At 44.8% G+C, this 12,452-nt stretch overlaps 1 protein-coding gene across 10 annotated transcripts in view; it reads right to left on the reverse strand.

The window, feature by feature from the left end:
• The window catches only part of fer1l6 (fer-1 like family member 6), a 71,333-nt gene that overhangs the window by 34,657 nt on the left and 24,224 nt on the right, over positions 1 to 12,452 (reverse strand). For all 10 annotated transcript variants that reach the window (XM_054788168.1, XM_054788163.1, XM_054788164.1 and 7 more), the window contains 7 exons: positions 11,067 to 11,271; positions 10,817 to 10,937; positions 10,601 to 10,701; positions 10,440 to 10,542; positions 6,618 to 6,737; positions 6,396 to 6,548; positions 6,139 to 6,310 (listed from right to left, as the gene is read on the reverse strand). In XM_054788168.1, coding sequence (XP_054644143.1) covers positions 6,139 to 6,310; positions 6,396 to 6,548; positions 6,618 to 6,737; positions 10,440 to 10,542; positions 10,601 to 10,701; positions 10,817 to 10,937; positions 11,067 to 11,271 — 975 coding nt within the window. The remainder of the gene's footprint in view (positions 1 to 6,138; positions 6,311 to 6,395; positions 6,549 to 6,617; positions 6,738 to 10,439; positions 10,543 to 10,600; positions 10,702 to 10,816; positions 10,938 to 11,066; positions 11,272 to 12,452) is intronic.

The following is a 12,452-nucleotide window of genomic DNA, read 5'->3' on the forward strand; positions in this document are numbered from 1 at the left end:
AAACTCATTTCAGCCGCTTGTATCCGCAATCTCGTTCTTTCGGTCGCGACCCAAAGCTCGTGACCATAGGTGAGGGTGGGAACATAGATTGAACGGTAAATTGAGAGCTTTGCCTTCCAGCTCAGCTCTCTCTTCACCACGACGGTCTGGTAGAGCGACCGCATTACTGCAGATGCTGCGCCGATCCGCCTATCGACCTCACGCACCCTCCCTCACTCGTGAACAAGACCCGAGATACTTGAACTCCTCCACCTGGGGCAGGACCTCATTCCCAACCGGAGGGAGCAATCCACCCTTTTCCAACTGAGAACCATGGCCTTGGATTTGGAGGTGCTGAGTCTCATCCCAGAAGCTTCACACTCAGATGCAAACCGTCCCAGTAAACGCTGCAGGTCACAGCCCGATGAGGCCATCAGGACCACATCGTCTGCAAATAGCAGAGATGAGATCCTAAGGCCCCCGAACTGGACTCCCTCGACACCTTGGCTGCGCCTAGAAATTCTGTCCATGAAAATTATGAACAGAATCGGTGACAAAGGGCAGCCTTGGCGGAGGCCAACGTTCACCGGAAACAGGCTTGACTTACTGCTGGCAATGCGAACCAGGCTCCTGCTCCGGTTGTACAAGGACTGAATGGCACGTAGTAGCGCGCCACCAATCCCATACTCCCGGAGCACCCCCCACAGGACACCGCGAGGGACACGGTCGAATGCCTTTTACAGGTCTACAAAGCACATGTAGATCAGTTGGGCAAACTCCCAAGTACCCTCCAGTACCTTTAGAAGGGTGTAGAGCTGGTCCAGTGTTCCGCGACCAGGACGAAAACCACATTGCACCTCCTGTAGCTGAGGTTCGATTAACGGTCGTACCCTTCTCTCCAGTACCCTAGAATAGACTTTCCCAGGGAGGCTGAGGAGTGTGATCCCTCATCAGTTGGAACACACCCTCCGGTCACCCTTCTTGAAAAGGGGGACCACCACCCCAGTCTGCCAATCCAGAGGTACTGTTCCCGACTTCCACGCAATGTTGAAGAGACGTGTCAGCCAAGACAGTCCCTCAACATCCAGAGCCTTGAGGAATTCAGGGCGAAACTCGTCCACCCCTGGAGCTTTGCCACTGGGGAGCGTTTTGACTACCCCAGATACCTCAGCCACAGTGATGGAACTGTCCGCGTTCGTGTCCTCAGCCTCTGCTTCCTCGATGGAAGGTATGTCAGTGGGATTGAGAAGGGCCTCACAGTATTCCTTCCACCGCCCAACTATATCCTCAGTTGAGGTTAGCAGGCCCCCGTCCCCACTGTAAACAGTGTGAACCGGGCACTGCTTCCCCTTTCTGAGGCGCCGGACGGTTTGCCAGAACCTCTTCGAGGCCGACCGAAAGTAGTCTTCCATGGCCTCCCCAAACTCCTCCCACACCCGAGTTTTTGCCTCGACCACTGCCGAAGCCACGTGCCGCTTGGCCTGCCGGTACCTGTCAGCTGCTTCAGGAGTCCCACAAGCCATCCATGCTCGATAGGACTCCTTCTTCAGCTTGACGGAAGCCCTGACCTCTGGTGTCCACTATCGGGCTCGGGGTTTGCCGCCACGACTGGCACCGACCACCTTGCGGCCGCAGCTCTGATCGGCTGCCTCAGCAATGGAGGCACGGAATAGAGCCCATTCGGACTCAATATCCTCGTCCTCCCCCGGGATGGAGGCAAAGCTCTGCCAAGGGTGAGAGCTGAAGACTCGACGGACAGGAGACTGCCAAACGTTCCCAGCACACCTTCACTACACGTTTGGGTCTCCCGGGTCTGTCCGGCCTCCTCCCCCGCCGTATAATCCAACTCATCACCAGGTGGTGATCAGTTGACAGCTCAGCCCCTCTCTTTACCCGCGTGTCCAGAACATGCGGATGCAGGTCTGATGATACGACTACAAAGTCGATCATAGACCTGCGGCCTAGGGTGTCCTGGTGCCATGTGCACTTATGGACATCCGTATGTTCGAACATGGTGTTTGTGATGGACAAACTGTGGTTCGCACAGAAGTCCAACAACATCACACCGCACGGGTTCAGATCGGAGAGGCCGTTCCTCCCAATCACGGCCCTCCAGGTCACACTGTCATTGCCCACATGGGCGTTGAAATCTCCCAGCAAAACGACGGAGCCACCAGTTGGGGTGCTCTCCAGCACCCCTCTGATGGACTCCAGGAAGACTGGGTACTCTGAACTGCCGTTCGGCGCATACGCAGATACGACAGTCAGGACCCTTTCCCCAACCCGGAGGCGTAAGGAAATTACCCTCTCGTTCACCGGGGATGACTCCAACACGGAGGCACCGAGCCGGGGGGCTATTAATGAGCCCACACCAGCTCGCCGCCTGCAGCAACTCCAGAGTAGAACAAGGTCCAGCCCCACTCGAGGAGTTTGGATCCAGAACCCAAACTGTGGGTCGAGGTGAGTCCGACTATATCTAGTCGGAATGTCTCAACCTCTTTAGTTTAGCTTGCATGCAGTATTGTATTGTATTGTATTGTAGCGTCGCTGGGAGCACGTCCTGTTCCCAGCCTACTTTGCGGTAATGTTTTGGTGCAAATGCTTTAAAGTTACATGTTTGACCAGGAAATAGCAAGCTCAAAAGAAGACGGCTTTTTTATGTGGAACAACTGACAGTTTGTGTGGATTTTGTGAATGATTGTGACTGAGCTAGGACTCAGTAATTAAAGTCTACACACGACGGCTTCATTGATTGAAAAACAAAACTTTTTCGTGCATGAAGCTTCTACTTGAGTCGGTAATTTGGCCGCTATATGCGGTCAGATATTGACGAAGGGAGACAAAATGGGTGGCTGCTGGCCGCGTTAGACAGGTGACTGCTATACACAGGGTCTATAACATGTAAATTTGCTGCGGGGGATTTTTCAGTGGCCGCTATAGGCAGGTGGCCGCTAAGACAGGTTTGACTGTAGTTGGAAAATAAAAAATACAGCAGCAGAAAAAAAACAGCTGCAATTTTACGAGGATGAAGTGAAAATATGAAGAAAAAAATGTCACTCAGGAAAAAAAGTCACAACAAAGAACATATACATATATACAGGTCCTTCTCAAAAAATTTGCATATTGTGATAAAGTTCATTATTTTCTGTAATGTACTGATAAACATTAGACTTTCATATATTTTAGATTTATTACACACAACTGAAGTAGTTCAGGCCTTTTATTGTTTTAACATTGATGATTTTGGGAAAAAAGTAAAGAAAAACCAAAAATCCCTATCTAAAAAAATTTGCATATTTCATCCGACCAATAAAAGAGAAGTGTTTTTAATCCAAAAAAAAAGTCAACCTTCAAATAATTATGTTCAGTTATGTACTCAATACTTGGTCGGGAATCCTTTTGCAGAAATGACTGCTTCAGTGCGGCGTGGCATGGTGGCACTGCTGAGGTGTTATGGAGGCCCAGGATGCTTCGATAGTGGCCTTAAGCTAATCCACAGTGTTGGGTCTGGTGACTCTCAACTTCCTCTTCACAATATCCCACAGATTCTCTATGGGGTTCAGGTCAGGAGAGTTGGCAGGCCAATAGAGCACAGTAATATTGTGACACCTCTCACCCGCTACATGCAGCTCCTTCAGCAGCAGACTGTTACACCCACGGTGTAAGAGGGAGAAGTTCCGCAGGTCCTTCATACCGACCGCTGTCAGGCTCTACAACACCTGCACCACCTGAACCATGTTGTAGTCATTATGTATTCTTTACACTGTACTCTTTACTTGTGTATCTTGCTTGCTTGCTGCTGTAACAAGTAAATTTCCCCGCTGTGGGATAAATAAAGTACATACAAACATAATATCATGGTCCGTAAACCATTCACTAGTGGTTTTGGCACTGTGAGCAGGTGCCAGGTCGTGAAAAATGAAATCTTCATCTCCATAAAGCTTTTCAGCAGATGGAAGCATGAAGTGCTCCAAAATCTCCTGATAGCTGCATTGACCCTGCCCTTGATAAAACATAGTGGACCAACACCAGCAGCTGACATGGCACCCCAGACCATCACTGACTGTGGGTACTTGACACTGGACTTCAGGCATTTGGCTTTTCCTTCTCCCCAGTCTTCCTCCTGACTCTGGCACCTTGATTTCCGAATGACATGCAAAATTTGCTTTCATTCGAAAAAAGTACTTTGGACCACTGAGCAACAGTCCAGTGCTGCTTCTCTGTAGCCCAGGTCAGGCGCTTCTGTCGCTGTTTTTGGTTCAAAAGTGGCTTGACCTGGGGAATGCGGCACCTGTAGCCCATTTCCAGCACACGTCTGTGCCAGACTTTTTCCTTCTCACAGACTTCCCACTGAGGTGCCTTGATACAGCACTCTGAGAACAGCCTATTTGCTCAGAAATCTCTTTCTGTGTCTTACCCTCTTGCTTGGTGGTGTCAATGATGGCCTTCTGGACAGCAGTCAGGTCGGCAGTCTTACCCATGATTGTGGTTTTGAGTAATGAACCAGGCTGGGAGTTTTTAAAAGCCTCAGGAATCTTTTGCAGGTGTTTAGAGTTCATTCGTTGATTCAGATGATTAGGTTAATATGGTTCATGGTTCATGGTTTTAATTCATCTTGAACATGCATATACTGTAAGTCAAACAGTAGCATGTCCAAAAAGGAGTAGGAAGAAGCAAAGCTTATTTAATCCTACCCCTCCCACCCCCAATTGTTTTACCTTTTTCGGTAGAAGGTTATTGTTTGCTTTATGCATAATTTTTGCCGTCTTAAGGTTTACTAAATCCGCAAATTTTAAGAGTTTGTGTGTTCTCTGTAAGCAGCATTATGGATGATCCTGAGTGACCTTTTTTGTAGCACAGTTAGTGGCTGAAGTGCACTTTTGTAATTATTACCCCATAACTCGGCACAATAAGTTAGATATGGTAATATCAGTGAGCAGTAGAGCGTATGTAGTGCTTTTTGGTCAAGGACAAATTTAGCTTTATTCAGTATTGAGATGTTTCTTGCCACTTTATGTTTTAAATTTTTAATGTGAGATTTCCAGTTCATCTTCTTATCTATTACTGTATAACCCCGAGAAATTTATTTTCGTTCACCCTGTCAATGTCTACACCATCAATTTGTATTTGCTGGTACGTTTCCTTTTTACACTTACCAAATAGCATTACTTTAGTTCTACTGAGGTTCAGTGATAGTCTGTTTTTATCAAACCATCTTTTTAGTAGAGTTAGTTCATCTGTGATTTGTTGTACTAGCTCTGGTGTGCTGTCTCCAGAACATAATGCGGTTGTATCGTCTGCAAATACTAGCTTTAGGTCTCTTGGGACTTTACAGATGTCGTTTATATATAGATTGAATAGTTTTGATCCTAGGATTGACCCCTGGGGAACGCCGCATGATATGTTTAACTCCTCGGACGTATGTTTTCCGAGCTTCACATATTGCCTCCTGTCAGCTAAGTAGCTTTTAACCCAGTTCAAGACTAACCCTCTAGTTCAATACCTTTCTAGTTTAGTGATTAGAATATCATGATTAATTGTGTCAAAGGCTTTTGTTAAATCCATAAATACTGCAGCCGTGCACTTTCTGTGATCTATAGCATTGGTAATTTCCTCTGTAATTTCTATCAGTGCCATGGAAGTTGAAATGTTACTTCTGTTTTGATATACGGATACAGCTCGTTTAGAGTACCTTTTCATGTTATGCTAATTTTTTTAGATAGAGATTTTTGGTTTTTCTTTACTTTTTTGCCAAAATTATCAATATTAAAACAATAAAAGGCCTGAACTACTTCAGTTGTGTGTAATGAATCTAAAATATATGAAAGTCTAATGTTTATTACATTTAGTTTAGTATATTACAGAAAATAATGAACTTTATCGAAATATGCTATTTTTTTTAGAAGGACCTGTATATACAGTATATACACACACACATATACATATATCTTATATGTTAACAAGACATGATCATGAAAAATCCCAAAATACAAATCATAAAATAAAAATATCAATTTGAAAAACTAACTGAAATACTAATATAAATAAGAACATATATATATAATAAATATATAAAATATACACATGAAAATAAATATAACATTCACGTAAATGGAAAAAAAATAGCAAAAAGGAGCCATAAAAATGTATCTTTGTTACCAGCGCAGGTCAGGTGAGTGGGTGGGCTGTTGGCATCAGCGACCCCTGTGGCAGCCGTGAACCCTGCAGGCAGGTCATCCAACATATGACTGGCGTCCATGCAGGATCCAAACCACAAGTACACGTCCACTTTGGCTTGGACTGACAACCCTGACATACGCTTCCCTGGTGGCTGCGCGTGCACACACACACACACACACACACACACACACACAGTATATCCTTTTCCCCCAGTTGTTTGATGTTGCGTAATATACCTTGAGGAAGAGTGTTACTATCTTTCCACAGTGGATTCCCCGAGCCTCCTGACTGCTGCAGAAGATGACGTCTCTGGCCGGGAGACGAGCATAGGCCACACGCTTGTTGTTGCTCAACAGCCACACAAAAATGTCGGGCACAGTGTGTTGAGGCTGCCAAGTGCACAGATGATTAACCCTTCAAGCGCTTCACCTGACGGATGAGAATGATGCACACGGTACCTCCTCCACCAGGAAGCGCAGTTTGTGCGTGAGTTTTGTCGCATCCCACAGCGCTTCTTTCACACCGCCTGCTTTCCTCTTCCTCTCCACCAGAGACTGAGCGTCACCGATCATACTCTCCTGAAAAACACACATTCACACGCACCGGAGGCCAGAACAATTCAGAATTGGACCAAAAATCACTTCCACAGAAGGAGTAAAATATTAAAAATATTAAGCACAGTCATTACGGGCTTTACGACGGCGAGGGTTTGACCTTGGAGCAGATCATTTTTAGGGCTGTCAAAGTTAACCTGTTAATAATAAAGAGTTAACGGAAATTCCCTTGAACACCACTATTTTTTTTTACATGCGATTAACTTGCGCACGTCCTGTTTGACCCTCGGCCCACACCGTAGTTTGAGGAAATGCAGAGGCGGATGTGGAGCCACAAACAAGAAGAAATATTGAGTAGAAATGGAGAAAGAAAAGGCTATTCTGAATGGTAAGTTTAGAGTCAAAGGACTGGCAGTTGGCTTTCGCAACAAGACCAAAGTTATTTGTATCTAGTGTCTAGAGCCACGAGCCGAACCGTGGCACTCCGAGTCTAATCCGCCACCTGCTGGACCCAGCTGGAGAAACCGCCCCCCAGAGCACTATTTTTTTTTTTTTTTTTTTAAATCAGAAATATATTTTTATTGAATTTTAACAAAATGACAAACAGTGTTTGGACAGACAACAAGAAAAAAGCAAAAATAAGGCAAGAAACAACAACAAACCCCCCCACAAAGCAAGCCACGCACAGCTAAAAAACACAGAAGCTTAAATTGTGCGTTCCCACAAAAGACCAACCAGCAGAAGGGTCCCCAGGCGCCCCATACATTATGGAATCTTTCTTCTGCGTTAGAGATTGCGTAGTGTATTTTCTCTCAATTTAAGCAGGACATGACATCTCTCAGCCATTGAGCGTGGGTAGGCAGGGCAGCATCCTTCCACCTTAACAGAATTGCCCTTCTAGCCGAGAGAGAAGCGCAGGACAACCTACTGTACGTCGTCTTGTGGGGGTCAAACACAAGCCAGGTTTGTCTGTCGCGGCAAACAGCGCTATTAAAAGGGTTGGGTTCCAAATGTAAATTGACAATCAGGAAAAGCCCACACTTCTCCAAACTAGGACACAACCAAAACATGTGAATAAGTGTAGCTTCATCCTTCTTACATTTATCACAGCGTGGATCCACCGCTGGGTATATGCGGGTTAATTTAGTTTGAGACATCAGAGTCCTGTGGACAACGTTATGTTGTAACAGACTTTTTTTTATAGAATGTCCGTCATATTGGACAAAGACACATGAGGAGGTTCAGCTGGAACCTGTGGCTGAAGATACCTCCTGACGACACCTTCTTGCAGAGGCTTGCTGATAGCTGGTCTCCCTAGTTGTTTCAATTGCTTCCATTCCTTCATAAAGTATTTGCTGCCATACAGGGCGCGCCACAGCCAGCTGTTTGATTGAGCTTCATGGCCTTCAAGTCCCTTTTGATGCAGTCTTTGTAATGGAGTCTTTGACCACCCTGCAGCCACTTCCCAAATCTTAGTTCACTGTAGAGAGCTAGTTTTGGTAGGCGTGAATCGTCCAGACGACAACCATGTCCTGTCCACCTCAGTCTAAATGCTACTAACAGAAGTTCTACACTTGGCATGTTTGCCCTTTGAAGAACTTGTGTCTCACCACTTAATATGCATGATGTTTCACAAATGGTGGCACTGCAGGCTTGTCAGGCGACTCATGTTCCTACGGTAAAGAGGTGCAGCTTCTAGAGCAGGGGTCACCAAGGTTTTTCCTTGTGAGAGCTACTTTTACAAAATGAAAATGGCCAAGAGCTACTCATTTTTGTAACATTTATTTTCAGAGCTTATTTTAAACCCAAACAAAGCGAATATGCTTGTTTTAGCAGAACATGAACAAAATGCTGGTGTCCACAACTCACATTTTGTATTTCAGAATGCATTTCTTTCTACTGTTCTTTCATTATTAACTGAAAACCTGAATGAAAAGCCGGCTTGCGGGCACCTCATGTGGTCGTGGGGGGCTACCTGGTGCCCGCGGGCACCACGTTGGTGACCCCTGTTCTAGAACATAGAGCAAGGTAGATATACAAACTGCCCGGTACACGCTACACCTGGTGATGGTCTTGACACCTCTCTGTTCTCATAGTCTACTTCTAAGGTGGCATGGGAAGCACCTGTCCCTTGCATACGTGTGCTGGTTTCATTGCTGAGAATGGCTTCAGTATTGATCGCACTTCCAAGGTAGAAAAAAGCATGCACGGTTTAGTGGTAGACCACAATTTGGGATTTTTGGCTCCACATACAGTATTTCTCATTTGGAGATGGCTGGTAAAGACTTTCGGTCTTTTTGATGTTAATCTTTAATCCAAACCTTTTGGAGGCTCTTTGGAAGCTGGTGATTATTTCTTGCAGGTCAGCGAGAGAATCAGAGACAAAGGCAGAGTCATCAGCATAGAGCAGGTCATGGGCAACTGTCGCAAAAACACTTTGTTTTTGCACGGAAATGGGCAAGATTGAAGCGGCCCCCATCAAGGCTGGCTCGCAAGTACACACCTTTTTGAGCACAACTTGTAATGCAGGACAGGACTGCAGCGAGAAAGAAGGTAAAAAGTGTTGGCATCAGGACGCATCCTTGTTTGCCTCCATGTACGACTGGAAAAAAAAGAGGAGTCTGAGCCTCCAACCGAAACAGTGGCATTCATGTTGTCATGGAGGTTGAGTTTATCATTGTAAAGATTGTATGCCACATATCCCCCGTCAAAGTCTTGCTCCTTTGCCATTTTGATGTTAGTGAGTGAGTTAGTGAGTCTTTCTTCTGCCCAGCACTTGATTACAAATAGGAGAGATCAACCCCTTACGTGATGGTTGCAAGTCAAGAAGTGCATGAACAATGTTCGTATCAGGGGTCTCAGGGAAATTTGGTAACTGACTACGGATAAAGTGCCTAACCTGAAAGTACCTAAAAAGATGGCACTTCAAAGGATTATACTTTTCCGTCAGCTGATTACATGACCCGAACATGTTATCAATGAAAAGGTCCCGAAAACGTGCTATACCTAGTCTCTGCCACTCGCGGAAACCCAGATCCAGCAAGGAGGGTTGGAAGTGATGGTTGTCGAAGATGCAACTAGAAAAGCAGAAACCAAGGAAACTAAAGTGCCTCATCAACTGGGCCCACACCCTCAAGGTATGCCAGACCACTGGATTATCAATATGCTAGTTTGACAAAAAAATAGTGCAGATCCAAGTAGTGCTGGTATAGAGAAGTTTTGATCAATATCCATCTCCATCTCCCCCCATGTGGGGCAGTCAGGACGATGCTGATAATACGACCAAATCGTAACCCGTCGAATATTGGCGGCCCAATAATAACAAAAATTAGACGGCAGCACCCAAACCCCCCGCCCCCGTTTAGGGTTTTGGAGACGGATTTTGTTTAACCTGGGATGCTTACCCTTCCCCATATACAGGAAGATCTAATAAGAAGTCTAGTGTGTCAAAAAAAAACTTCGGAATAAAGATCATTTTGTGCTGAGCTGTGCAAAAAACAGAATGTTTAATAAACAAAAGTTTGCATAGAGCAAACATATTATCCAGTCTCATGTTGATAGGTGTGTTAAAAACTTTAAAATTAACTTTAAAACGATTTTCAATTATCTTTCTTGGACGTTAATCCCAATTAAATATTTTAAATTGTTTGACAACCCCAACTATTTGCTATTGCCATGATGTGAAATAAGTTTTCCTAATTTTCTGAGTGGTTTGGTTCCTCTTACCAGTTCCTGCTTGCACATGGTGAGGCGTTTCTTGTCCAGCTGCGTCAGGTAACTGGACTTGACCTCAGCCTTCAACTTGGCCTCTGCTGCAGCGATAAAACACCTGCAGAGACACACATTTGGTGTGTGGTGCACCACATTCAACATTTCATGTAACATACCTGGCATCCACGCAGAACTCTTTGACCACGGTCCCGAGCGCCTGCTCGGCCCCGACATGCGACTTCCTGTGGAGCTCAGCCGCTTTGGCCACACCTTCCTCCTGTAACACAAATGATTGTGTGTTGCTCTCCTTTGCTCATGTGCACAGCACTCGATCTTAAAAATGCAAAGCTGACGAGCATTGCTTTTGTGTGTGTGTGTGTGTGCGCACGTACAAACAGGGCTGCTATGTTCTCCAACATGTTGGAGTTGTACAGACGATAGCTTCTGTCCTCCCACTGACTCAGCACGTTGATGCAAGGCTTCTGTTTGTCCAGGGGCAAATACATGTAGTATCTGTACATAAAGATGTACAAATACTGGCTTATATATACACACACACACACTACTTTCTCTCTATAGATACTCAGGGGTACCCAATAAAGTGTCCAGTGAGTGAACAAACTGTGTGTATTCAGCATCCACCTGTTTCCTTCCACAATGAGCGGCTTTTCGGGACGAGTGGTGGACTTGCAGGCCCTGGTAGGGTCTTGGGACTCTCTGCGTAACAGCGGGGAGGACGAGGAGGAGCTGTCCGGGAAGTCCAGAATCGGTCTCCGCCGACCGAGGGCGGGGCTTGGGGAGGCCGGGCTGGGCTGGGTGCTGGACTCCTGGACGTTACCATAGTTACCTGGGTGAGGGAATGGAAAACGAATAAGAAATTTTTGTGGAAAAAAAAAAAGATCAACAAAATCGGACTTTTTGAAAGGATTATCGGCAGTAGTGCGTTTTGCTTGGTCTTGGGCTTCTGATGCCACCACAGAGAGAGAAGAGTGAGTGCCAGAGAAAAGGTGTGATGATAAGCAGTACCTGAATTACGACACCAGGTTAGAGTATCGCTCAGCAAACTCCTTTCTGTCTCCTATTCATAAGTGTTTATCAAGATGTCTTATAAATTGTTCTATTCAGTTCCAATTTTTACCCCAGTATTTCTATATTTATCCTCAATGTTTTTTATTTATTTGTCCTATTTAATGTCTCCACTCATCCTATGTATTCTTTTAAATGTATTGCTATTCTATCACTTGATAACATTTTATCCTTTTTTATATTTTGATTTTTTTCCATTCACACGGCATAAGGTTTAGTTTACAAGCGTATTTGGGAGGGATATTTAAAGTTAACGAACATTTCTCTCCGTAGTGATTTGAAACGTAAACACACCAGAGTCTTGCCAGAGGCTAAATTCCATTTGTAGTCTCTTTATCGCGTCATTATTTGAATTTATTCTTTTCTGAATTTCTCATGGAGATCAATAAAGTGCCGATCTATCTATCTATCTGAAAATATCTTCCGTTGCACACAGGAAGTGAAGTCAATGTAAATGTAAGCAAAGGACATATTCTAAGTGTCGACAAGTAAAAGTCATGGACTGAATGGTCAGTAACAGACCTGGAGAATGGGTAGGATTAAATCAACTCTGCTCCTTCCTGCTCATTTTCAGACAAACGTAAGCACGTGATACTCCTTTATGTAACTTGTTAAGCATGTGTGAAACATACACCATAGTATAGTCTGCATGATGAAGCAATTTTAATTCACTTCTGATTGTTCCTTCAGGCTTCTGGCAAGCTACTGTAAAATGGTGTACGGGCTTTAGAACGACTAGTGTACATGTGTGGGGTTCAAAAAACGAATTATTTATTTGAATTTCATTTTGATATAATAACAACATCTAAAGTAATTATATTGTACATGAAACTGTATACTTCATTAAACAAAAAATAAAATCAGCAGTCGACCAGCCTGTTTTTTCAGACGCGGACACCGGATGTTGCTATTTAAACGCAGGACCGCGGACTGGCCTGTAGG

The sequence above is a fragment of the Dunckerocampus dactyliophorus genome, chromosome 9 (genome assembly GCF_027744805.1).
Source record: "Dunckerocampus dactyliophorus isolate RoL2022-P2 chromosome 9, RoL_Ddac_1.1, whole genome shotgun sequence".
NCBI classification, from domain to species: Eukaryota; Metazoa; Chordata; class Actinopteri; order Syngnathiformes; family Syngnathidae; genus Dunckerocampus; species Dunckerocampus dactyliophorus.